Source organism: Oxyura jamaicensis, chromosome 4 (genome assembly GCF_011077185.1).
Source record: "Oxyura jamaicensis isolate SHBP4307 breed ruddy duck chromosome 4, BPBGC_Ojam_1.0, whole genome shotgun sequence".
Lineage (NCBI taxonomy): Eukaryota > Metazoa > Chordata > Aves > Anseriformes > Anatidae > Oxyura > Oxyura jamaicensis.
This window is the reverse complement of record NC_048896.1, coordinates 80,636,210-80,663,471: the sequence shown is the minus strand read 5'-3', so window position 1 is coordinate 80,663,471 and position 27,262 is coordinate 80,636,210. Positions and strand designations below refer to the sequence as shown.

Sequence of the window (27,262 nt, the reverse complement as noted above, 5' to 3'; positions counted from 1 at the left end):
CACTACACAAATAATGACCTCATCTACTACTTTAAAAGAAGGACTGCATAATATACGGTCTACGAAATTACAGGAGTGGAAAACTAATGGATAACCTACTTCATATTTGTGCTGCAGAGACAGTAGAGAAGTGCTTCTGATTTCAGATTCCATCTTTAACATGCATGTAAGAATAGAGATTCAGAAGCCTCAAGATCTGTGTTTTTTTTTTTTTTTAAATAAGAGGTACAAGCTCTTTACATTCTCGACAATTTATTTAGAGATCACGTCACAAAATTATCTGCCAGTTATGTGACTTGTGATTACTATGTGAACTGTTAATACAATACTTCCAGTAACTCAGATCTAGAACTACTAATTTAGAAACAGAGGCGTTTGTTGCACATTATAAAGATCCTCAGAAATGTATTGTATCAGGAAGTTACCAAGCTTTTTCAAATTATATCTTGTACATGAAAATAACCAATTGTTGCATTTTCTGTACTGAAACAGGATTTTACTATTTAAAAGATAACAGAATAAACTACAACTTAAAATAGCATTTAGCATTCTAAACAAGATACCTACATCTGCTGTGATGTCATTGAATTTTGTTATAAAGGCATGTTTCACAATATCCACTGCAATTTCTGAAGCAACCACCATGCAAACATCTGGGAATAACACCCAAAGATGATCTGAAGGTTGGGAAGAAACAAGTTAGACCATTTAACTTGACTCCATTATACAAAATGACGAGACTTTTGTTCAACAGTCAAAAATCCTCAAGTGTCCAAAGCAGTGTCTGTAACTTTACCTCCCCACGCACCAGTACTATACAACTAACACCACAAATATAATCAGATTCGAAAGCCTAGACATCATAAAGGTTTATCTTGACCAGGAACACGGTCTTTGCAAATGCTGGATAGTAGGTGTTAAGTATATGTAAGGAACTGACCAAGTTCCTGTAGTTGTAACCTCTTAGGTGCTTAAGGTAAAATTTAGGTAGGCCATTAACACTGAAACAAAACACACCACACAGACCTAGACTCACTCAACCTTATTAAAATAAAGTTTAAACGTTTTTATTAATATGAAGCCTAACTTTTTACTGAATATTTGTTCAATACTTTGTTATAAATCCTAAGTATAATCGATATTAAATTATGAATGGAAATGTTTACAGTAACTATTACTTAACACATGGGAATTTACCATTTTCTATTTTATTTTTCTACAAGTTTACTCACCTGGATTCCATGAGAACTGTTCCATATTTCTTAGACATACAATTAGTAGCAGCACATAATTGGTGAACCTCTCTTTTATATCTAGTTAGAAAAAAAGATGTCAACTCCAAACAAATGTTTACCGACATAAAACCACAGAATGAGCGAGTATTTATCTATCATTTACTATGTCTTGAATTATACGAATTCTTTCTCAAGAGATTTGATCAGGTTTGACGGGGGGGGGGGGGAGATGCTGTGAACTTCACCACAGATAGGATCTCTGCAGTATCCACCCAATGCTGCTTCAAACTGGGGTTCTCGCCAACAGAATTAACAAAAGATTTCATAACTTGCTATCACCTTTTCCAGTATGTTAATAAAATAGTTATCTTTCTTGAGGGATCCAAAAAGAAACAGCACCTCCTGGTGCACAAACAGAGACAAAACACCTGTCATTTCAACTTATGAGCAAGGCAAATTTCACTTTCTACAGATCTTGGATATGAAAGTTACTATATACTGGGCCCTGTAGTACAAAAGAAGGTTTCAAGCCAACTACTACACCTTATTTAGAAGATTTCTTCCTAGGCTTTTACACTGCTGTGTTAGAAGGGAAGAGCTGGATACCTCAGCTCAGTCATCAGAACTCTAAGAATGAAGAAGCCATCAGACCTGAGGTGGAATCCTATGACTTGACCTCCCAGACCAGGCAGGGAGATTTTCTATTTCTGTACCCTATTTCCAGGAACAATCCACATTTTTTCCTATATTAAAAAGCCTTCCTGCAACTGCATTATTGAATAATAGGATAAAACTTGAAACATAACAGCACCATAAACTGATAACTCTGAAGAAGTTTTTTGACAAGACTTTTCAGTTACTTTCAGTGAATACTCTGATTTTTAATGAAAACTTAAGAAAACCGTTTTCTGCCAGTAGTATTTTAGTAATCAACATTACTTTTACATGTTTTCACTGTAAAGTTCTATTTTTTTTTAATTAAAAATATTTAAGTATTTAAAAACTGGAATAAAAACATATTAGCATTGGCTAAACTTCTTGTCAAACCCTATCAGGCTTTGGCTTTAGAGACCTTTCAAGAGGAAGATTTAAATTTAGTGTTATTTTTTCCTCTATGTGATATAGTCAAGTTTCTGTGTATATAGTCTTTCATTTGAAGGATCACAAAACAATTTTAACATTTGCATTTATCATCACTGCAATTTGCAGATGAATGAGAAAAAACACATCAGCAGTCAGATTTCAAAATCTGAAGCAAGCCTGATGTCTTGAAAAGAACTAAAACAGTGCATTTTCAAATAAACTGCTACTTTTCTGTTTGTTCTTATATACTACAGTTGGGTTCTCTTGTTTGAAAAGTCTAGGAGTTGGAATGAAAAAAATATATTCTGTTTCTCTATTTGTATAAATACTTTTGAACAGATCATATGCACAATATGAATTAAAAATGCATTTTTTATGTAATAACCCTATTGGCTGTGTGCTAAATTTGTTTCAGCACCTCAAATAAGAACTATCTATTGAAGGAAAAACAGTGTTCTTAGAAACAATATCATGTTTTTGTCCTACAGAGCCAATATGGGCAATCAAGAATTCAAGTCAGAATGCTCACATTCATAGTAAAGCTGTTCTCACACTAATATTGAATAAATAAAATCAGCCTCTTATTTCACATTTTCCCGGATTAGTAGAGCCATACATACCGCTATTTGACATTTGAAAAAGATTGTTCTTCTCAAACTTCTTGAAAACACTTCCTTTTATTTCAACGAACTGCAATTTTTAAAAGCAGTTATTTAGTTTCTATTGAAAACAAAGTGGTGCAAGCAAATCAGACAATCAAATAATATGAAAATGGACAATGTGCTACAATAAAATGAAGGATGCTGAAAAATTTAGGGTAGCTGCATAACAAAGCTACATACTTACATTATTGGACATCATGATGGTAAGCAATGATTTATTGTGAGAGTTGAAGGCCACATTGAGGGTTGTCGCTTGAACCATTATAAGAATAGCATGCAGAACTGTAGATAGCAGTGTTAAGGAAGCATATTTGGAAATAGTTTTTCTGCACAACAGTACTGAACAGCATCAAAACTTAATTTCCTATTTTACTTCCAAAGTTAAACAACCAAAATCTGTCAACCTAAGTTTGCAGCAAGACAGTACTTAAGTCTATGTAGTGTACCCACAGTGCTTTACAGCATGTATTCATTACGTTTTCTCATCCTAAAAGAGCCCAATCAGATAGAAGAAACTGTACTATTACCTGAAGGGGAGAAAAAAGTCAACCTAAAGATTACACAGGAAATGGGGGAAAGTACAAGAATTCTGAATTAATCAATGTATATATTCCTTCACAGATCATTTTTATCAGTTCACTGATATCAGCTACTTTATTTCAAGGGAATGTTTTCAACTGTAATTCTAACATTCCACTGTCTTCAAGATCCTGTGACCCAAAATACTCAATCACAAAACAGTAAGCTAATTTTCCATGAAGTATCCAGCAACTGTTTATTCGAGTCACTGAGTATTAAAAAAAAGCTGTCTGCTACTGAAGTGGAATACCATTATATAGTATTTTTTTTTTAAAAAAGATATGTACTGTTTTTTAAAGAAGGATACAGACATACAGCACCGCCATGAAGAAGTGAGGAATCACACCTATATGGGCTCTTTTTCTTTCCTTTGGTTCTGTAGCTGTCCAGTAAAGAGCATCCAAAATATCTTGTCCAAATGAAGAAAACAAACGATCAGCCACCTAAACAAGAAGAACTTTTTACTGCCTTCCAGCAATATTTTTCTCTAAGACACTTGAATTTGCGAGTACAAGTACAGCTCAACCTAAAAAACATTTCACATGAGTTTCCATCTCTTTTTGCTATCATCCCACTCTCAATTTCACAGTTAGATGGGTCCTTTTGTATATTCAGCAACTTATTTTATCAAATTTATTTTCCCCTTTTCAACAGTATTTACAATATGAAACCATACAGTATTTATCTTAGATGCTTCCTTGGAAGACATCCAAGTCCAGTTCAAACTTCAGCCTTTGATAAAACAGCATGTCTGTTGTGTCAAACCATCACTAATGTTTTTTTTCCCCCCTCTGGACTTAACAGGGGGAAAAAAAATGAATTTTGAATGTGTGACGAAAAATATCAGCTCCCAGGTACAAAATAGACTTGGGTTAGATTTGGCTGTATTGTTTTCTTACAGCTTGGAACGATGTACATACTCAATACAAATCTATGGATAAAGCAGAAATCAAAAAATACGGCAACAACACCAAGAGATAGAGGGGGACGCACTGGAAATTCTGCCAAAATCAGGTATGTAAAAAACAACAGAAAAAATACCTGCAAACATCTGAAATTCAACTGAGAGAATATATGTACATAGGAAAAAACTTAGTAGTAATTCTAACAATAGAAAAAAATAAGGACAGAAAACTGAGCTTGTGATTCAGTAACATAGCAAGAAAGGTCACAAGGAATTACACCAGTTCAACACTTTCTAACTAGCAAGCACAGAAAAGTGAAGATCATTACAAAGAAATGCTTTTTTTCTGCCTGTACACTCAAGTTCAAAAACTTTTAAATTGAGCTGCACATAGATCCAGAAAAAAATCACTTTAAAAATTAAATACAGTATTACAAGTCACATGTCTGGCTAAAATAGAAAGCATTTTTTACTGCTTACTAACCCAATCAAAATGAAACAGTTAAGTATGAAAACCTCTACTTAAACAAAACTGGTATTTCTTACTTTCTGTAAGATGACAATTTTGGGCATATTAAAACAGCAAGCAGCAATACAGAACTGACTGTAAATATTGAACCACATGCTGTTAGCTAGAAAAATTCTAAAGACAACATCAGTAAACAGATCTCTTACCATTTCCCAACTTTGCTAATTAACAGAGTTCTAAAGGTAAGTATTCTAAAGGGATACAAATCATATTTTAACTTATTTGAGCCAACATTCGAGTTTCCTGAAATATGAAGGCTGAATAAAAAAAATTTGCTGGGTGTCTCAAGCAAGCTCTACTTTAATCTTTCATCTTTTAACTTAATCTTTTAATTAACTTGAATGCTACTCTTTAATCATCACCTATGAAAATAAACGAATCATGAGCTGATGAATTATCATAAATCTGAAGTTAAAAAAAAACATCAGTTTAAGAGAGATTTACAATGGCATTGTTTTCGGCTTGTAAATTTTGTAAATTAAAGTGGTGTGCCTTGTTTGGCTCCTGCTCATTGTGACAACCCACTGAGTAAGTACACCTGTTGTAGTAATACCTACCACACAATACTTAAGAGTTTGGTAAGTTTTTGTCAACAATATTGTGAGGGGTTTAATAAATAAAATGGTGGCTTTGAGTTCCTTTTTATTTATGCAAGTCTTGTTTCTCATCTGGTATGACAAAAAATATTAAAACCCACTACACAATATTGTTGTCTGCTCTTCCGACTGTGACTTACCTAAACCCTACATGCCGGCTCCAGGCTCCAGCCGAATTCCGTGGTGATCGGTGTCACCAGCATAACGCACCCTGGGGCTTCACAAGGAGCAGGAGCCGGTGGGTCTGAATCTAAAAAAGAAAAGTGCCATTTAAGCCAATTGTGCTGAACGCTCCCCTTAGGCTGGCTATTTGGAGCATTCAGCACATAATTTGAAGATGTTGCATCTCTCATATCTGTCCGTGATAGTGTTCTCAGGACATGCTAACAGCCGAAAACATTAGGACATTGTAAACATCTCTGTTGCTCAGTGATTAAATTAAATTAAAAAGATTTTTCTATTTTGAAAACTTGTGAAAAAAGTAAAGTTTATTGCTTTAAAAATGCACATTTAACAGCTGCAAAAAATCTAATTTCTTGTGTAAGTAGTAGACTTGTAATGAAATTCACTGAAGTAGTCTAAGTAAATGAATAAACAACCTGTTAAAGCTGACAATCTATGAAGTCTTTCAGTGGGATTCCGTGCCATTTTTTGCCGATTCAATGGCTGCAACTTATTGCTGTAAAAAAAGCCCTTTAAAAATATGTCCTTTATTTTGACATGTCAGGTTTCATGAGACACCACGGTAATTAAATGTGATTTCCAAGTTCCCACTTCTAAGTAAGTTTTCTAACAACTATTGTAACTACGCATTGTAACATTTCCATTTTCTGCCCCTCAGTTAAGGAAAGGAAACTTAGATACCACTTCTTGAGACACACTTTGGGTTCTGCCAAAATAGCAAAGAAACTCAGCTCATCATTCAACAGGGCACAGCACATGGTTCCAACTCACAGCAAATGCTTTAGTCTCTTTTCAAATTACATGGTAAGCACAAGGTGCTGTACTACTTTTTTGGCATTAAGAGACTGAAAGTCTTCTCAAAGACTATTAAGTAATAGTCATGATAATCTCTCACAGGTTAGGGAACTATATATATATGGATGAATATTCCCAACACAACTACAAATGGCATCAAGTTCCTATTTTTCTATGACTTTCATCAATTCTAAAATAAAAAGGGAAAAAACTATGAATAAGCAACTGAAGTGGCTTCTGAGAAATTTAGTTGACTTGGGATAACAAAGAGTGTTCCTTACACAATACTTTGTGAGGAGAGAACAAATGTTTTCAGACAAAATATGCAGATTTTTCACAAAGTATAGCCCATTTAAGTAGTATTCAAATGAAGGTACAACAGATGTTCAAAGATAAACATGCTATTCAGAGATCTCAGAACCCTAGTAGATTAACTTGTGTACAAAGCTGTGACTGAATCATTTCAAAAAGAGGTTGTATCACTAGTACGTCCTATATATGCAGGTTAGAGATAAGATTATAGCTATAAAATTGTTATTTGCTTAGTGAATCATTGATGGCAGAAGTACAATTAAAATTCTCATGCTTTACGTTAGTATCAAAACAGGAACATCTTTTTCCCCATCATTTCTCTTTATGCTTATTTTATCCTTTCAAAACAATTTTCTTTTCTTGATTCTCTATATTCATTCAACTTACTAAGATGTATTCAAGATTTTGTCTGCAAGCAAGGACTGAGGATAGGTTAAGCTGTAACAGGAGTCCTTGCATATAATGAAAGCTGTATTTCTGTAAAGAAGAAATAGAAGTCAGATTTCACATCTTCCTTCATCCTTCATCCCTGGTCTCCCTTGGGATCTTAAAATTATTTCGAATCAGTCATTTTTGCTTATATTAGTAAGCTCAAAAAGTCATTCATTCTTGCATTTCAGTTCTTCCATTCTGAGTTCTCAGTTTTCATTTAACTAAATTGATTAGTAAGCTACAGAAACTACTATCTACAAAGTTTATTTTCATGATCTTGGCTGTTCACCACATTTAGGCTTAATAGGTGTGCACGTTTACAAGAATGACATGTGCCAAATTCTAAGAAAAAATATTGTAACCACAGTGTATTTTTTAATCATTCTGCAAACAACATGCTTGACATTCTGATGCCAAAATTCTTACCTCAAGCATGTTATAGATGATGTAGAGCTTTATGACAGACTGTCCCCGTATCAGATGATACATCATAGAGTAGTCAACATAGTGCATCATGAAGTAACAGATGACCAGTATCACTCCTTTGAGCATGTCACACACCTGAGCAGGTTGCAGCAAACGTCTATCACTGGAATACAAAGGGCAAGAAGTTCCACTAAGTGTCACATCCCCCACAAAATGCAAGTGTTACAAAGTCAGTATGAATTTACTGAAGCTATTTAGCAAGCATTTCAATGTAGTTTATTAATCCTTCCCCAGCCCCCCCACTCCAACATTTAACACCATCACCATGGTGAGCATCACACTCCTGAACAGGATCATCTTATCTGCCACATCCATTTAGTTAGAATATTGTATTTGTTAGGTAAGACATCCCACTTGTTAAGAATGTTCTCCATGCATGCCCTTTAACTTTCCATTTACCTCCCCTTTTCCAGCCAATTCTGCTTATCATTTTGACTTCCTCAGTTACAGAAACTGCATTTGCTATAACCAAAAGAAATGAAGCAGTCGTCTTCAATTCAACGTAATGATCCAGATGCTAAAGAGCAGATCCTAATTGCAATTCCATAACTTCCTTAATCCCTCATGTCTGCAGCAGTCTCAGCACAATTTTTTATCAGAGCTTGAGGTTGAACCAATGCAGAAATTTTCCTACTTAGAGTCGCACAAGTCTCCCTGAAGACTAGACTAATCACCACACAATTTTATCCTATAACCTAGAACTCCAGGAAGAATACAGTTTTATCTCAACTGCCACAATACCAGCCATAAGCATAATAAAGTTGCAAGGTAGTAAATATATACTTGTCTATTTACTTAGCTTAGTACTACTAAGATGCAAAGCATTTTAAAAATATCTTTGAATTCCAATCTTTGAATCAAAGGGTTCTTTAACAATTATGAATCAAAATACAGAGCTATAACTTCTGCTAAATGCAAGGCTTTAAGGCACACTGAAAGTCCGTTGCAGAAGTTCACGTTTTGCAGAAGTCGGAACAAACACGAGTTACGAATTTTCATTTTCCATATTCCTCAGTCATCAGTTTATTTCAAAGTTTAGAAAATGCTCCTTTTTTTTTCCCTACGTTATCAGTTTGAATATGCTAATTAAAAAAAAATAATGCTGTTTTTGAAAAACATCCAAATAGTTATATATGACCTCCAAGTCACTGTCACAAGCAGCTGCTGTAAAAGCAGCCAGCATTCATCATGGGGAAGACAAACTCTAAGAATATAATCAAGAGGACAGGTGCTCTTCTGTAAGTGGTATCAATTCTGAAACTAACTCAGGAGAATAATGCCTATAAAGGTGCGGCCAAACCACACACAGTATCCTATGCACTTGAAAGATGAAGACATTTTGAGGATATGTTCTATACTGAACAACTGAATAAATAATAACTACTATTCAACACAAAGGCTGTCCAGAAGGGTCAGACCAACTACAGTTGACTGCTGTGCCTTCCAGGAATTAAGCTTTTGTAGAACAGAGTACATTCACGTAATGGTTTTAGAGAATGTTACTTTACAATCTTCAAGGTGACTTGGATTTAGTTTCTCACTTGCTGTAAATAAGCAAGTACCTGGAGAAATCTTCAGTAGCATTCCTTCAATCTTTCCTGAAGCTTTAACTAAAAATACACTGTATGCTCTATTCAAAGTTGTGCAATAACTTGTACTTCTCACTCATGAGAAGCAGAAGCAGCAGTAATGGTGTGACAAGCATTTCAAATCACGTATTTAAAGGAACTCATGGAAATATCCTCAGAATTTCAATTTAATCAATTTGATGACAGAAGAGCTCTCAGCATTTCTAACCCATAGTCAGTACAAAGGGCTACTACACAGGCTGACTACAGAAAACTACTTTCTAGAAAGTAAAAGAAGATCCTGGCATTTAAAAACTGTTCCATTATTCTTTCATTTACACTGAAGAGACCCCTTTATATTGTCTAGGCAATAAATCTAGGGTCTGCTGCTAACAAGTTTCTGACTGAGCGAGATTAACTGTGACTATTTCATAATCTACAACAGCACCTCTACAGCAGCAGAATCCTTTTCTGCCCTGTCTAACGCCATTTACAGAAGGATTTAGCCATGTGGCTCTGAATATAATATGGAATAGGAATAATTATTTTGTACAAGGACAGGGAAATCAAGTAAATGGATTAAGCATAAGTATCTGCCAAAAGAAAACAGATCTATACAGAAACATCTGCAAAGCCTGCAGTTATGAAATGACGTAGTCAAAGTTCAGAGAGAAATAAACATTGCAGCTCATATTGGTTCAATTTGTCATAAATCATTCCTGTCCTTCACATGAAACTATTTAAATATATACATAAATACACATAGGCTGACATCATTTCATGCCTATCATAAAAAGTCTTAGCCCATCCATTACATACAGCATTTTCTGCATTCATTTTCCTCAATGTTTCCACTTAGTGTCTCCAATAACTCAGTAACTATGTTCATACTCGGTGCCGATACTGGAAAATAATTTCAGAACAATCTTGCATATTCAGCAATCAGACCTCTTCCTTAGTACCACATACAAATTTGTCATGCTATATTCATCATCATCATGAGTACTACAGAATCTCAAAAACTGAGGAAGAGTCATCATAGCCCTGGGCAATAGTATCTGTAAGTCACCAATATCCAGAAATGAACAAGATATACATAGTATAGTTCTGACACTTTCATTATTTTGTTCCCTACTTTGAAATGCAGAGGTAAGAACTAGACAATGCTGAGTGCCTGCATAACTCTAGAAAACACTGAACAGAGACAGAAGTTGAAACAGCTCAACTTATTGCAAGCATTTGCAGTTTTACAGTTGTGCATGATAGGTAACAAAATACAAAGATTTCACATGAAAATTAGTTATTGGTATGTTTTTTTCCCTCATGAACAAGAAAAGGAGAACAATTAATAAAGAAAAGCATGACAACTATGCTATTTTATATTCAATCGTTCTGGTTACTGAACAGGAAGCAACACAATCTTTCCACAGTAATCAGTATCCCAGGCATACACTGACACTGCAGGTGTGAATTACGCCCATTTACTGCTTTTGTGAACTTTGCTCTTCAAAGATATCATGAGAGCCTGTAGTCCAAGATGTAGTTCCTCTTAACATCTCAGTGGATTCCAGAAACAATGTTATGTGAGAACTGTTTCACGATTTGGTTAATTACACAGGTGAATATATTTTAAATTACAATTTTCATACTACAAGCCAGAAAGTATGCAGATTCAGTGCATTTGCAGCATCCTTCAGAAGTGCCCTAACAAGACGCAAGATGTCTGTCTTTTCACCCACTTCTTTTCTGCTGTTATTCTGTTATCACTTCCAACTTTTTGCTGTAAGTCAGGCTCTTCAAGATATGCTTTCCAGATTTTCACAAGCAGCTTTATTATGCTAAACTTCAAGTTCTCATGTTTAGCTGCACAAACTTGACTGCCAAAGAAGCAAAATTTTAAATTAAACTTCTTTAGACACCCAAGTCCCTGAAGAGCAAAGCATAAGGCTTAGCCAGTCTTTCCATTATTTGCTACAAAAAATCTTGAATTGCTTTTCTGTTACTACTGCTGAATACACTGGTCTGTTTAAACATAAGGTGACACTTCAATCTACATGAATTCAAACTGAAAAATCCAAGCATTCCTTCACAAAGAATCTACAGACAAACTTTCTTCCACCGTAACACTAATTAGCAAATTAATAGAACAAAAAAAAAACACACGCAGGGACATTGTTTTACAACAAGTACTTAACAAAGTGTTCAAATTCCTCAGCGTATGGGTTACAGTTAACATTTTATGCCTTGTAATTAACAGAAAAATCTCCACTGAAACAAACAGTTATGCTTCCAAATAATGTAATTATACAAATGCATGCTTAAGGGGATAAACATGCTTGTTACTAATGCTGACGAGGAAGTGACATGCAAGCCTTCCTACTATACCTCCCCCTCCTACACCACAGCAGGTTTTGGTTTCAGCCCAGTCAGTTAACAAAAGGAAAAGGATAAGCTCAATGCTTATCACACTGTTTGTGACAGCTGAGAGTGAATCCATGGTAAAACCTGTACAGTGCACTGACTGCCATCAGCCAAGAGCTAGGAATTCAGAGAACTGGCCTGTTATAACGACTTTGTCAACTGTGTGTTGAAGCACATTTAGAAAGCACAAACTCACGTTCTTCCTGTTTAGAAAATGATGTCATCTGAACAACCAGCCTCCCTTATAAAGGTTTAGGATGCGTTACTTTGCCATCTTACATAATTAAACTAAAACACTATCAAATTAGACTACTACGAAATTTACACACACAATTTTTTCCATACAGTTTTAAGAATAAAATTTTAATTTCATTTTCAAGAACATAACAGTTGTGAGAAAACCCACAGGATTGAGAATCAAGCTTATTTTACAAAATACATAAAACCCAGTGAAGGAAAAATCTGGTGTGGAAAACTTTGTCATAAGCAATTTTCTTAGACATGAGAAAGTTTAAGGAACTAGTTACTTGACTAGTAACTTATTTACTGTTTCAAACCCTCCAACTTCCACAATCCAAATCCTACTCTTCAGATAGATTCCTGTATCCTTTCTTTCAAAACTTGTCTGAAAGAGGTGATAATGATGCCTCTTACTTTTACTTTTATGTGGTACCTACTGGCTACAGCACACTCCTAAAATAAGACAAATCCAGACTCAGTACACTATTTTTACTGAGAAAACTGAAACTACATTCTTTCAGCCTTCAAACTCCTGTCCAAACAACTAACCTATAGATCGTGAAAAGAGTACAATTTCCATCCCTCCTATTTAAACTAGTCTGTTATGGAAAAACAGTGAAGTTTTTTCCATAACAACTACTTGACTAGTCCACTTGCAAAGTGTGCCTGTTTGATACTATACCCTGAAGATCAGATCTACGTTTCATTCACTAGTAAGAGTTCTGTCTCCAGCTACTGGCTGGAAAAAGTGAGGTTCAATCAGTCTTTCATAAGTGACTGTTGAGATGCTATGGAGAGTTACTGATGTGTAATGTTTTTGACTGTTTCACCTGGACAGAATGTTTGATTTCACAGTATTATTTTCTACATTATTAAAGAAACCAAATAGCTCAAGGCTTTCAGGGGTATCTACCCTAAAAACCCCTTTTTGCTCCAACAGTTATACAGCTAAAGCAACTTAGCATTTTCAAATTAAACCACAGTTTACTGGTATTACTTTAACATGTTAAAAATCACAATCACTAATACACAACTTGGCTTAAGTGCCTTCCAAAACCACCAAGATCAGGTGTTAAGTGCTTTGACAAGCCTTGATTATTGCATATAAAGTCATTGGAACATAAAAACCAGGAAAAATAGAAAGTTGTTCTTACTATATAGGAAAAAAAACAAGATGGACTAAAAATTTCGTTACAGTTGTCTACAGCTTTATCACAATGTCTACATGTGCCTGCAAAATAATCTGTAGAGAAGTACAGTTGTAGAAGTCCATGATTACTGTAGCATGTGATGTATAGCCACTCTGCATATATCTTAAATCTAACCCTGCACAGACTGCCAAATACTACCATATCACTTATTTACTTTTGTCTTTTGTGCCCACCTGTGCTCCCCAGTTCTTCACCAGCATGTGGTTTACCAATTAAAAAAATACCTTTTAGGTATTTTTCTTTTTAAACCAACACAAATTCAGTATATTTTTCTTGTTCAATGTTTACAGTTTAAAGATACCCAGCAGAATGACTACTACATTGAATTGGTTCCTTTAGTATACCATCATCTTAGTAATTCAGGTAACTCTAAACAATTACTTCTTCTTAGTTATCACAGATAAAGTTCCAAATACTGATGTCACACATGCAGGAATTTAATGACGTAACTAAACTACAACTGCAATAATGCTTTAGATGGATATTTAAATCTTAAAATCATGGAACTTAATCACATGCATATATGTGTATTTATGAAATTAAAATAACATTTATTTCTAGAAATATTATTGTACTTCACACTACTCAAAAAAAACTTTTTATTTGAATAGGTTCATTTGGCTAAGGAAAAAGAAAGGTTTTAGCTCTGAGGTTATAAGTTTGCACAAGAATTTTAGGGCAACCCTCTTCTAATTCTTTTATTCAAATTCTGTTTTTCAAAGTTGGACAACCACTGATGTTTGTATCAATTGGTAAAATTCTTCCATTATCAGAACAGTCATCTAAATAAGCAGGTATGCTTAGATACCTTGTGTTTCTCCCTTTTTACATCATAGATACTTGTATGAAAAGTGAACTGTAGAATTTTGTTTTGCACAGATATTTAGTTTTTATCAATGCATCCTTCAATAACGAACTGCAGTATTTTAAGTTTCTAACCTTATATGAACATAAACAAGCATGAACAGATTGATGCATAAAGGGATACTTCCCTGCTGGCAAACTAAATGAAGACGCCAAGGAAAGAAAACCCAGTTTGTCTGAAGGGCATATTTACACATACAGCTACACTCTTAATTTTTTTCAAAATGAGAAATGTACTTTTGAAAATACTTTCCTACAACTATGCTCAAGTTCGGAGTTAAGCTTGGCTCCAGAAAAAAAGCTGTTTTGTACAAAGTAAGTCCAGTACTTACTTTGAAATTAAAGATACAGTATGCAGAACTTCATTGTCATAAAGTTGCTGACATATACAGACAGCGCTGATAAAAATGTCTCAATTGAAGACTTGAAGATACAGAGAGCTAAGTTGGCCAAGCTAAATGGTATTTAATTTCTCAAACAGTAAAAAGCCTCTACATGCACACAACACAGCACAAAACCATGCTAAGAATGAAACGAAACCAACCTTTCTGTTAGGCCCCGATGAGAGCTGTCTCAAAATAAATAAAAAAAAATGAGGTTTCATATAAGTGACGACTAAAATTATCCTTCATTAAGTGTTTATTTATTTTTAGCAACAGAATCAACTGTAAATGAAGTCAGTAAATAAGCATAAGAAAAAAATACTGCATTTTATTCTACAGATAATCAGTTTAAAGTCTAATACTAAAATACCTGCCAATGAACTTTAAGAACTCTCTACAAAAACTTCTAAAGTATTACAAGAAAGCCAGCTTGTAATACACATAAAATGTAGCCATGAACTTGACTGAACTGTTACTTAGAATAAACATAAAAAGCTTAAGGCACTATAAATAAAGTACAGCAGGGGCTATGTTTTGTTTCCAAGACACCCTATTGTAAATTGGGCTGAAGTGGTACACAGGTGCTGTGTATAAACAGTGTTTTAAACCTATTAAGATCATAACCAATTTCCACAGGGAAGTGAAGTCGTATTCAAAAGTATACCTACCATAAACAGCACCTAATCAGTTTCAAGTACTGGGTATTGAATATTAAGTATTGGCTTCTCCTTTGAAGTATGTTGGTTAACTTAGCTATCCTATTCATTTGTAATCAGTCTTTTTACTGATTACATGCCGATGAATTTGGCTGATAGCACAGAAGGAAAAATAAAATCAGGATTTACTCACCAAGGAGGAATCCCTGTGACACCACATTCCATCCTATAAAGGAATTGAAAGTGCTCTTCCCTTCGGTCTGATTTACAAGAAAGAAAGAAAGAGAAGGTTGTAATGTTGCTACACTAAGCACTGTTATGGAAAGGAGAAAGGAGTGCTTTCCGAGAGATTACTACAGAAAATACTGAGTGTACCTGCCCTTTTTGGTTGGTAGAAAGGGCAAAAAAATAGGTTTGGGACTAAGTGTGCAACTGAGGTTCAAATTTATTTATGAACAAAGTCCATAATGAGAATCCCAGTGATATTTTTTTTCTCTGAAATGCTTTCTTTCTACTATTTATTCCTTGAAGTAATGCTTTTTTCATTTATTTCCTACTGAAAAGTGTACATATATCATTTCACTGGAGGGCAGTGGGAGATTTAAAAGGCACATATAATACAACTAAAGTTAATGATGTTCTTGCTGACAGAACCTAAACTCACTTATTTCAGGGAGAAGGCAACATAGTAAAAGAAAACACAGACCATGTGTTTATAATCTATACTGCTGTTTCAACATGGAAGAAATGTAAAGATCTTCCCAATCGTTCCTCATGTAAGAGGAGTCATATACTACACCGTGTTTTCTTGAGAAAGCTAGAGAAAGCTAGAACTTACAGGAAATCTCACTTTCCAGCAAATATCCTTACTTATTTTAGAGACAAAATGTAAAATGTCTTTAAGTGTAATTTTATTGGGAGTCTTATCAGATTTTCACTAACATACAAATTTAGCCTTTGTATCGGTGCTTTTCCCACAAGAGCTTTTACTAGTGTGGATTGTATTTAAAAAAAAAAAAAACACCAAAAGTTAGCTTCATAAAAGCAATTCAAAACAAGCAGAGATATTAATCTGCTCAGAACCTGAGGTTTTAAAAAAAAACTCATTTGTAAAAAAACTGTACCTTTCAACCATGGGTACAGTTAATTTTAGGAACCTATTAATAAGGACTAAAGCTCTGAAAAGAACTCTACCAGGTCCACTTCTATCCCTCTCTCCCCCCCTTTGCTCCAAAGCACGTGCTTTTAAGTTGTCATATATTTCAATAAAATGAGATTAGTTTGTAAGATTCAAAGAGCAGAGTTTAGGAAACTTCTTTCCACTACTTGGAAGGAAATACAAAGAGCTGTTTAATTTCTTTTATTTTTATTATTTCTGAAGACTGCTGATGTAATTTAATTTTGTGAAGTGTTAATTTTTTAAAGAGCAGACTACTCTTTATAGAGTAGAGCAGTAATGAACCGTTTCACCTGCCAAAACCACCACAGTCTGATGATTCAGCCACTGCCAGTTTGACTGCAACAATTTAACCTGCAGCTTATAGTTTACTTCAGGACAGAATCTTGGATTCTTCTCACTGAAGCTGTCAGTAGTTTGAGTTTCTAAAATAGCTATTATAATACCATATAGCTCTGACAAATACACAGAACCATCCTGACTCAAAATGAAAGATCCATCAATGAGGAATAATGATTTAGGAGTTAAACTGAAACAAACTGAAACTCTGTCGAGGTAGAAAAACTTCAAGATACGTTACTCTGTTCTCTTAGCTTTCTTAGATGGAATATTTAAATGTGGAAGTGCGACAGCGCACTCCCCCTACATTTAAGCAAGCACTGCACACAATATTATCAGCAGGAATTAACCCATTTTAAATATAATGTGTTTTCATTATCTGGAAGAAATAAAGGGCAAAAACCTTTTTCTACACTGAATAGAGAACAAAGAAGTTATGAGGAAATAGAAATGAAGAGTAAAGTGGAAAGTTGACAGAACACTTGCTGCTCAATCATGTCATTTAGATGTTGAGAAAAAAGTCAAGATAAAGGGAGGAGCACTTTTATTTACTACACAGAATGGAATATGATGTGGCAGGTTCAAAAAACACCTAATCACACCTCTCAGCACTTGACATTTCTGAGGAAGAATGAGTTAAAAGGTAACTAGCCACCCGCTTTCTACGTACCTCATGGGATTATAGATGCATTTTACCTACTGACCTCTACTTCAACACAAAAGTGTATTTCCTGAGCTAGAAAAGCCCTAATCTTACTTTTTACCATAACAATTCAAATCAGCATAACTAGCAAGAAAAACAAGGAAACATGCAAATAAAAAGCAAAGTGCAGTCTGAGTATTCAGAAATGAGAGTCATTATATCTGAAAAAGTGTCATTACATACTATAAACATGAGTTGTCAACTTTTCAATAAAAATCTACTAGCTTTAGAACATTAATGACTTAAAGCCTCCAGTAGTCAAAAAGTAATTGAGATCCAAAGGAAAGAAATTCCATAAACTTTTGAAGAAATTGACAAAAGGGAAATTGTTTCAAGAATTCCTACCAAAACACAACCTTCTTGATTCAAGATGATCTTAGTTTTACTGAATCTTACCTGATAACACTTTAAAGTTAACACATTCCAGTTGAACAGATTAAACTGGATTCTACTTTGCCGTTCACACTAAGAGTATCATCAGACAAGCAGACTAAGCTTTAACATTGCAGGTATGCATGTGGTCTTTTGAACACCACTTTCTTCAGTAAATTGCATAATAGTCCAAGTCAGCTACTGGTCTTTCAAACTTTTAATCACTATTTCTGAAGAGCAGAAAATTCATTTGTCAAAAACTAAGCTGAGTTTATAAACGAGGAAGAACACTTTGTAAACTGAAAAAAGTAGCTAGAAAATCCAAATAGTACATTAAAATCCATTACCTTTACCTGAATTTTAGTTTTTTTAGCTATAGCATCCATACAGATATTTACAAATTGGCACATAATTTGACTTGCCATCATGTGAAAATTGAATAGGTGCCATATGGTTCTCTACACAGCTAGGAAAACTCTTGACATTTTGAAAATATGCAATTCAGCTCAAAATTAATACCATAATTCACTATGACAGACTGCCACCTAGTGTCTATTTTAAGCAGCACCCAAGTACAAAAGTTTCAACTCTGGACAATACTTTAAAATAGTATTTTTTTAAATGCAACTAGACATGCATTTTCTCTATTCTGAAGATACATCCTGAACTATGCATTGAAAAGCACTTCACATATAATAGATTACTAATAATGTAAATGCAAGCGATTTAATTAAAAGAAAAGAAAGAATCAGCAACCATAAATCAACTTTTTAAATCAAGTTTGGGGAAGTGAAGAATGGAAACCCTGAAGTCCTTATTTATTGAAGGAAAAATTACAACATCAATATAAGAACTCTTATTCTTTTAGGTTACACTTAGGATTGTATCACCAAGTTTACTTACTTTAAAATAGCAATTTTTAATCAAATAAATTAATTGTCCCATTTTTTTGGTAAAACAAAATGCTATGAATTAGTAACTTCCTTAGTATCAATCTAAGCAAAAAAGTAAAGGGGTTAAGACTTAAATTTCTTAACGTTATTCTGTCTAGTCCCATCCCACTTACTCACCAAACTTCTTTTAAAGAATATTAAAAAATCCATTTTATACAAGGACCCCTTGGGAAAATATTACTGGGAGAATGAGGAGAATTCATTTCTTGTAAAAATCAAAATTTGGTTTCAATATCAGTCTGTCAAAATACAAAGGCTGAGTCATTAACTCAAGACTAACAAATCCCAAAACGCTGCTCAAATAGATGTTAGTTATATGAACAGAACGACCCAGGATAAGGTTACGTCTCTGCCCCTTACTAACCTGAATATGCCTAATGGGTGTTGTTAGCAATCTGCCATCTGAAGGAAACAATATTCGAGATAGTAACTGGTGGCAAAGCTTAACAGTGCCCCATAAACACTGTTGCTTTGGCTGGGTTAGAGCAAAACTTCTGTTTCACAGTGGAAGGAGTCATTAGTAAATCAAAGGCCACAGAGTTAAGCGCATAGATTAACAGAAAAACATTATTTAAGTCTATCAGCTCCTTCCTCTTCAATCAACTTACCGTAATCCATAGCAAGGCAAAGTGATGAACCGGAACATTGCCAGAAAAACTCTCAAAGGAAGCAGGGTGAATATATACAGAAAAGCATCCAGGCACAAAAAGATTCCAAAAAACATCAACTACAAATAAAACAGATGTTAGTAGTTTATACAGAGTTACAAATAAAAAATTATACTGTTTTATGAAAAACACATTTACATATTACTTTAATTAACCAAATAAGATGAGTAAGACGAATTTAAAAAAAAAATATGTACTTAAGACTATTCAGCAAAAATTCTGTTCCACAAGGCCCAAACAGCAAAGAATTTTAGACTTCCCCAATTCACTGAACTCAGACCTTATTCAACAGATGAATTGCACTTAATTATTGCAGCTCATTCTCCAATAGTGACTTTCCTCTAAAGTTACAAAAGTTAATGTTTTAACTTTAGGGGGAAAAAGAACTGTAGAGCTGTGTGCACATGTGCAAAGCCATTTGCTGCATATGTTTGTTCTTTTTAATGTCTTCCCCTCTCCAAAAAAAAAAAAACAAAAAACTAATTAGCTTTCTATTGCACACCTAATTACAGCTATGGTAGCTCTCCTTCAGCAAATATGCTCCTTTCTATCGTACGAAGAGGAATATAGAATATGAAGAGGCCAATTTACATACTTGCCCTCAGTTTAAATGCTTCCTCCTTAACATATTAGAACAGTTAAAGCCATTTCACTATAGCCAAAAGCCAAGCAACTCTATCATGATTATACTAGACCCAAATTCTGCAATTAGAAAGCTGTTATATACCCATTTCTCCCCAGATGATGTTCCTTCTTTATGTGCTTTCTGAATGGATCTAAGATTTATCTAAATGAGACTCTGGGCACTTGCTGATTTCCCCAACTCTATTTCAAGAAAAGTTAGGAATGTACCTAGCTAGGCATATTATCTCCTAGTGTTGACACTAAAAGAATAGCATGCATTTTCTTTTTTTTTGTTCATCAATAAAACCTATTTTGTAAAATAAAGGTTATATATTTGTAATAATAGCAGGTTAAAGAACATCAAATATTTACCTAATATCAGAAGATAAATTTTATTCCAGTTTATTCTCACGCTAGCTGATTATGATCTACATTCCTACTCTTTCAGTAAACAATTAGGTAGCAAACAATACAAGTCATTAAGACAATTCTTGCCTTCCTTTCCTACTCTCACGTTTCACTTGAATGAAGCAGACTTTTGAAACACAGTCAAACAATTCCTACAATAGGTGACAGTCTGCATACTATTTAGTTCGCTTTCTAGGTGCTCATCAGCATACTTTTTCATTTTTTTTTCAGTGAGTATTATTCAAGTTGATATAGTTAGAATGAAAGCTAGCCTGGACTAAGCCCGGGCAAAGAACATTTCTCTCTCTATAAACAGACCTATCACCTTTTAGATCCATCTGCTTATTCCTTAGTTTCATATTCTTTCATTAATGCACAAAACAGAGACCAAAGTCTGATTTACCATGCAAAACAAACAACAGTAATTTGACCACTTACACCACCAACCCTATTTAAGCAAAGGCTACCTACCCATCTTGTATGTTCTTAAATGCTCGTAAGTTTTATTGGAAACCTATGGTGATGATCCTTCAGAGTAATTTCTGTGGCTTGGAGACTGCAAGTAATAGTCTACATAATTACAACAGAGATGGGTATTTACTTCTATAAAGCCAGGTCTCATCGTGACCAAGGATTAATTTGATGACACTGAAGGTAGAAGCAAGGCTCTGACAAAAAGGAATCCCACTCTCCCTCCCTTCTCCACTTCTCTGTCTGTAAACCTACTCCTACTCCACGCTATTCAGCTACCCCTGTCCTCAACAACTCTGGACTTGTGAGAATATTGGCTGAGAAATTCAGCACACTAGCCTAGCAGAGAACAAAACAGGCAAGAAACATGAAGCATTCACTGCCAAATTATGAGCTGATTTACATTTCAGAATGGTCCAACGAGCAACAGGCTCATGCAAAACAAGTAGTGTGTATGAGGTGGGAGACTGAAGTGGGAGCAAGACTCTTCTTTCAACATAAGGTAGTGTTAAATTGGTTTAGGCTTACCATATTTCTCAAAACCTACAGGTTTTGAGAAATTTAACAACATTAACTCTTAAAGTTATGGTAACACTGCAACCTGCAGAACCTTATTACCAATTTGCCTTACTCTTCATCCCTGAGCATATTCCTGCTGCCTCCCAACTCTGACACCCTGTCCTACAAGGTTCCAAAACAGTTACACCAAAACAAAACCCCCTTCTACGTTAGTGCACTGGTATTAGCCTGCTGAATTACATTTAAGCTACCACAAAGAAGGTGGCAGAAATGCATCAATGAGGAAGAACCACAGCACTGGGATAGAGGGAAAAGGAAAGGAAGGTGTGGTAAGCAGTGGCCAGAAGCAAAACGGAAGGCTATGGAAGTCAAAAACCTTCTACAAACTCATCTATCACCATACTTTTAGATTGGAAAATTCTTTAAAACAATGGTTTTCCTTTGACTGACTATTCCTTGAAGATCATTGACATTTTAGTATTTGAATAAATCACCACCTGGACTTGAAAGTTAATTATGTCAGTCTCTCCTAGTAACATCAAATGGCCATTAGCAGAAAATACTGAAAATTAATCACGGCAGATGTGCATTATTTTTTTTTTTGAGTGAAAGTGTTTGAAAAATAAAGATTCCTTTAAATACCTTCACATAGCAGATTTAATCTTGAAATTAAAAGAAATCTTAAAGAATACTTCACCTTTTCCAGTTCTTTTGGTATCCGCATGCACGTGTATACTCTCTCTCTCCGCTCTGTGTATTTTGCTTCATTGTGTTCAAGGAAGTAACCTCTTGTTAGCTCAGCACTGATGAACCTCAGCAACGAAAGATCTACATTTGGGAACGCACAAAAGAAGAAAAGGCTTTAGACATTAACTCCACAGAGTGAGAAGGCTCCTATGCTTCTGTTACTTGCTACACGCTCCAGTTCTGTCACATCTAACGCAATAGGTTTCTGCTAATAGCAACTGGAATGTCAAATAACTTGGTACGGAAGGAGCTTTATGAGAATTTAGTCCTACTCCCTCCCATTTCCTGATCACTTCCCAACAAGCAAAATAAACTACTCTCCCCAGCCAATCATTTTCATCAGACATCCTGCTTCCCCAAAAGATTACTAAAAAAAGCTATGCTGAATGCAGTGTATCTAATGGATCTAATTCTTATCATACTGAAAGCCCTCCTAAATTAGAGCTTAATTTTAGACTTTTATAGTTATTTTCTTTCTCAGCAACACCAGCAGCGTGTCCTTTAGTTTAAAGAACACCTTCTAAAAGATCATAGCATTCATAGGTAAGTGATTGCAGGTGATTCAGTGCACTAACAGTAAAGGTGTCCTGATAATTTGCTAATCAGATAAAAAACCCTTCAAGACTGAAATGCAGTCAAGCATGTATAGGTCTTCTGCATTTTAACAGCTGTAGGTAAATAAGCTGAAGCCTGACCTAAGTTTTTAATCAAGCTATATGGCTTAAAAAAAGAACACAGAATAGCCTTTCAACATTAAATAAGTAAAAATTATGAAAGCTCAGGCTATCAGAAGCACGAAGAGGTTGAGCTTACAACACTCGCTGACAAGTTCTGAGAGCAGCACCTCCCATCTGTAACACTTCACAAGTGACAGGAGACTACACTCATGTTCAAAATTTCTGGTTATTACTGGCACTCAAAACCAGACACTCTCAGTGTTCACACAACATCCAAAGTACAGATATCACTTATCCAGACAGGTGAAAAGCAGCAGGCAGTGAATTTATCATGGGACAAGAACACGCTCACCAGCAGCTGATTCAGACTTTAGTGAGTTTCAATGACTGCTGTGGGGGCCTTGTACAGTACAGTGCCCCATTTGTGGTGAGGAGGGTGAAGGGAAGAGGCTGCACAGCACAGCCTTAAAACAGCCGAGGTAACAACAGCTGTCAAGACAGAACACAAGCAGGGATGGTACGTGTGAACAGTTCACCCCGAGGCGGTTACATCAAAGATGATGACAACCATCAGCTGGATGGAACAGTAGCCAAGAAATTACCAAAAGTTTTAAGGCAAAGAAGCAATCAGCTTGAAAAGAAGTTTAAAAGCCACAGAAGAGGCAGGGGTGTGTGCTTGCCTTGGGTGGTGGACACGTAATTAGAACTTCTCGGGATTACAAACATCTTGAAGTTTGCAGTGGTATATTAACATAAATATGTACTGTTAATAAATCATTTCAATCATTATTTGCTTTCAACTATGTGAACTGAACCCCGTAAGGACTTGTTTGGATGGTGTTTGCAATAATTTATATAACTGATCCACTTCTAGCAGGCTACAGCTACTGTAACCCCTAAAGGTATTTGTTTTAAAATAAACAAACATGTAGGGTAATGAGTGGAAGAAAACTAATATTGACATTTAAAGCTTCAATCAAAGTTCATGCTAGTGAAATAACGGCAGAAGTTCATACCACTAAATGATTATTCAGATCTCAGCCAAACTTGTTCTCTAAAGTCTTCCTCTGTATCATCATTTGAATCTCAAGAAAGAAGAGGGAAAACCAAAAAAAAGTTAACAAAAGATAAGCTTAGGTATGAACATCCAAATTAACTACTCTGGTAACTGCCCAGGTACACTTTCTGACACCACAGATAACCAACCTTCACTAACCTAAAGGTAATGCATCTCAAAGCCAACACAAGTTTCCTGCAAAATAAATATTGACATACGGGCAACCGTCGTGGAGTAGCAGCTGAGCTGTCTGTTCCCACTTCCTATTACCTCACATTAACTGGTTCATTGGCTTCGTCGTTGAAAAACAAATCATTCTAAGTCCCCTCCACCTCACTTAACTTCCACACCCCAGACACTCCTAGCAGCTGAAGCTGATCAATACAGAAGCTCCAGACTGTGCACACAGAACACCCTCTCCAGCGATGGGATGTGCTGAAGCACACAGTCGCCCAGCCACCTCCTTTCTGAGCAGTTCCTAGCACCCAGCATCAGCCCTACTGTGCCCAAAGAGCCATGGAGCAGATCGGGGTTGGCCCTGTAGGAAAAACACAGCCAGCAGAACAGCACGAGACACCAAGGCAGGACAGCACAGTAAATCACCTGAAAAGGGGCTTAATTCTGCTATCAAAGCATCATTTTCTGTTAAATTTAAGAAAATGGTTTAATTACTACATCCAATTTATTTAAATTTCCCTCCTCTACAGTCAAAAAGTTTTGGCCTAAGTTTAAACTGTTCAGATGGCATAGTCTAAACACTTTAAGTATTCTCACTCATCTTCCCATGCCAGTGCAGAGAAGCACAAGCATCTTCAAAACATAAAAGGCCACAGTTATTTTTTCAAGGCAAAAAGATAATGATTTACCAAAGTTGTACTTCAATGCATAGCGACACAAGGGATAACCATTAACCAGAAATGGAGAGGAAAGCATGTGCAAATGTAAAATCCACCATGCCTCACAAGTCTTCTGTTGAGAAACAATCAGAACATTAATCCTAAATGCTAACAGTTTCAGACATTCACTTCGCTCCTGTCAATCCTAAACACAGGCTTCTTCCATGAACACTCAAATAAATAAATCAAGACTGAAGCAGTACAATACCTTTATTTTTTAACTAGTTATTTCCTTCCCCTCCAGACAACTCTGTGCAGTACTTGCCCTACTGTACCACCTTGAAAGAAAATCTACTTCTGTGTACTATAAAGCATAACGCTACCAGCAAAGAGGAGTTAGAATTTTTAGTTGCTATATCAAAAGCCTGTTCCTCCAAGGTTTTCTTGAAGAATCAGACTACACCAATGATTTCTAAGTATTTATTTTTTTTTAAATTAAGATCAATTGCTGGAAGATTATTAGTATTTTTTTCTCCCACATACTGATTTGTTTGCTTTAAAAAAAGTTCTGTTCAGCTGTCTTTCAGGAACACCACTGCGCATCCTGACCATATTTTACCCACCACAAACCAAGTCACAGCACTGTAACCAAGCCAACTCCTTACAACTATGGGACCTGCAGCAGTTTCACCACCAAAACAGTGTGATCAATGATGCTCTGACACAATACATCAGAAACAGCCATAACACCTAACTAGCTTAGAAGGAAACCATTCAATCGTTGCTAAATGGTTTAAGCTAATTTACAATCACTATTTTCTCCTCTTTCCTATTTGATATGACCTGTGGTGTCACATTCCAGCCAACGGTGAGGCAGACAGCTTGGAAATCTGAACACTTCTTTGAGCACTTCTTCTCACATGTCCAGCTAACCACCCTATTAAGTATACGGTGCTAAAAAGTTGGTTGTTAAGTTTACCAACATCAAATCTACCCAGCCACGTCATTAAGATGTCATTTATCTAGGGCACAGATGTCAGCCATGACATTTAGATGACAAGTTTTACTTTTTATGAATGAGGCAAGGCTGAATTTCACAAACTGCTTAGTGGATAACTAAAACAATCAGTTCAAGTGTAAATGTAAATAAAGGTGTGTAACGGCTGTTGCTGCCAATCTACTTTCTCTCATTATTTTTCCCTGTGAAATCATAAGCTAGTAAGACACGGTTAGTTAGAAAGCCTTGTAACAATCCGCACAGGATTTCAAGGCTCTAACAGCACGATTACTTTCAGTAGTAAAGACTATTATGCTGATATTATGCTGATAATTGCATGCACCTAACAAGCACTGTTTAACGATGAAGTGTGTTTCGTGCCTCGAGAAGAAAGCCAAGTTGCGTGCCGCAGAGCCGAGGAGCGGAGCTGAGGACACAGAACCGCTCTGCCCGCGCTCCTTGCTCTCCGGAGCCATTCCTCAGCAGGCTGCAGATTTAACAAACCCATTTTTAACTTCTGTGCGAAGCTTTCCCGTTACAGACACCCTTATAACTTAAAAAAGCGTCCTGACACCGATCGGCTAACGCGCTAGGTGAAACTTCAGTGCTCTCTCTGCCCTTTCTGAACACGCTCGTGTGAAGAGATGAGGGCAACAAGGCGCGCACAGCGGCTTGGCTTCACCGACGGGGCCGAGCTGGGCGGCTGAGAGCAAAGCAAAGGGGGCAGAAGGGCCGCAGCCGCCTGCATGAGCCCCGTTCCCTTCCCTCCTCTCCTAACGGAGCCGCCGAACAACGCCGCTCCCCGCACCCCGGCGCACTTTTTGAAGTCTCTCGACCAAGTTCGCCAAGGCGGCCGGCGGCAGCGCCCTCAGCCCCGCCTCGGGCACCCGCCGAGGCTGACCCGGTCCCTCAGCCCGGCCGGGCGGCGATGCGAGGAGCCGGGACAGCCCCGCTGGGGCCCTCCCCGCTCCCCGCAGCCCCTCGGGCCGCCGCCTCCCTCCCCGCCGCCGCTCCTCACCCGAGAGCCCCCTCTTCTTCTTCCTGCCCCGGTCGCTCTCGTAGAAGCCCAGCGTCTCCGTCCGCTGCTGCGGGGCCGCCTGCGGCTCGCTGCTCCCCCACAGAGTCTTGGGCTCCCCGCGGCAGCCCTCCTGCTGCTGGGGCTGCGGCTGCTGCTGCTCCGGGGCGCCGCCGCGCCGCCCTTCCCCGCCGCTCCCCGGCGCGGCGGCGTCGGCAACGCCGGCCATGTTCGCCGCCCGCTCCGCGCTGGCCGCCCCCGAGCCCCGCGCCGCGCCGCGCCCCTGCCGCTGACTCATCACCGTGCGACGGCGGCGCCGCGCGGCCCGGCCCGGCCGCCGCTACAGAGCCGAGCGCGGGGCGGGGACGGGGGCGAAGCCGGCGCGGCGCCATCTTGCGCGGCCCCGCCGCCGTTAACCGGTTGCGCGCCGGCAGCCTGGCGGTGCTGTCGGCTCCTCTGCGAGCCTTCTCCTCCTCTCCAAGCCTCCCCCCGCCCAGCGGGGGCCCTCGAGGCTTATTCGGGTTTTATTTATATCGTGGGGTGGAAATAAAGATGGTTGT

At 36.9% G+C, this 27,262-nt stretch overlaps 1 protein-coding gene across 4 annotated transcripts in view; it reads right to left on the bottom strand.

The window, feature by feature from the left end:
- Positions 1–26,996, bottom strand: part of TAPT1 (transmembrane anterior posterior transformation 1) — a 39,337-nt gene extending 12,341 nt beyond the window's left edge. Inside the window, exons 1-10 of one of the 4 annotated variants that reach the window (XM_035325054.1) lie at positions 26,706–26,996; positions 22,071–22,201; positions 19,292–19,410; positions 14,645–14,668; positions 7,737–7,899; positions 3,867–4,002; positions 3,165–3,262; positions 2,939–3,008; positions 1,233–1,313; positions 568–677 (exon numbers count right to left, since the gene is read on the bottom strand). In XM_035325054.1, the coding sequence (XP_035180945.1) occupies positions 568–677; positions 1,233–1,313; positions 2,939–3,008; positions 3,165–3,262; positions 3,867–4,002; positions 7,737–7,899; positions 14,645–14,668; positions 19,292–19,410; positions 22,071–22,201; positions 26,706–26,931 (1,158 nt within the window). In that variant the 5' untranslated portion in view covers positions 26,932–26,996. Of the gene's footprint in view, positions 1–567; positions 678–1,232; positions 1,314–2,938; positions 3,009–3,164; positions 3,263–3,866; positions 4,003–7,736; positions 7,900–14,644; positions 14,669–15,332; positions 15,400–19,291; positions 19,411–22,070; positions 22,202–26,705 lie in introns of those variants that run through there. The other 3 variants (XM_035325055.1, XM_035325056.1, XM_035325057.1) reach the window with 3 other exon arrangements.
- Positions 26,997–27,262: the final 266 nt, after the last annotated feature.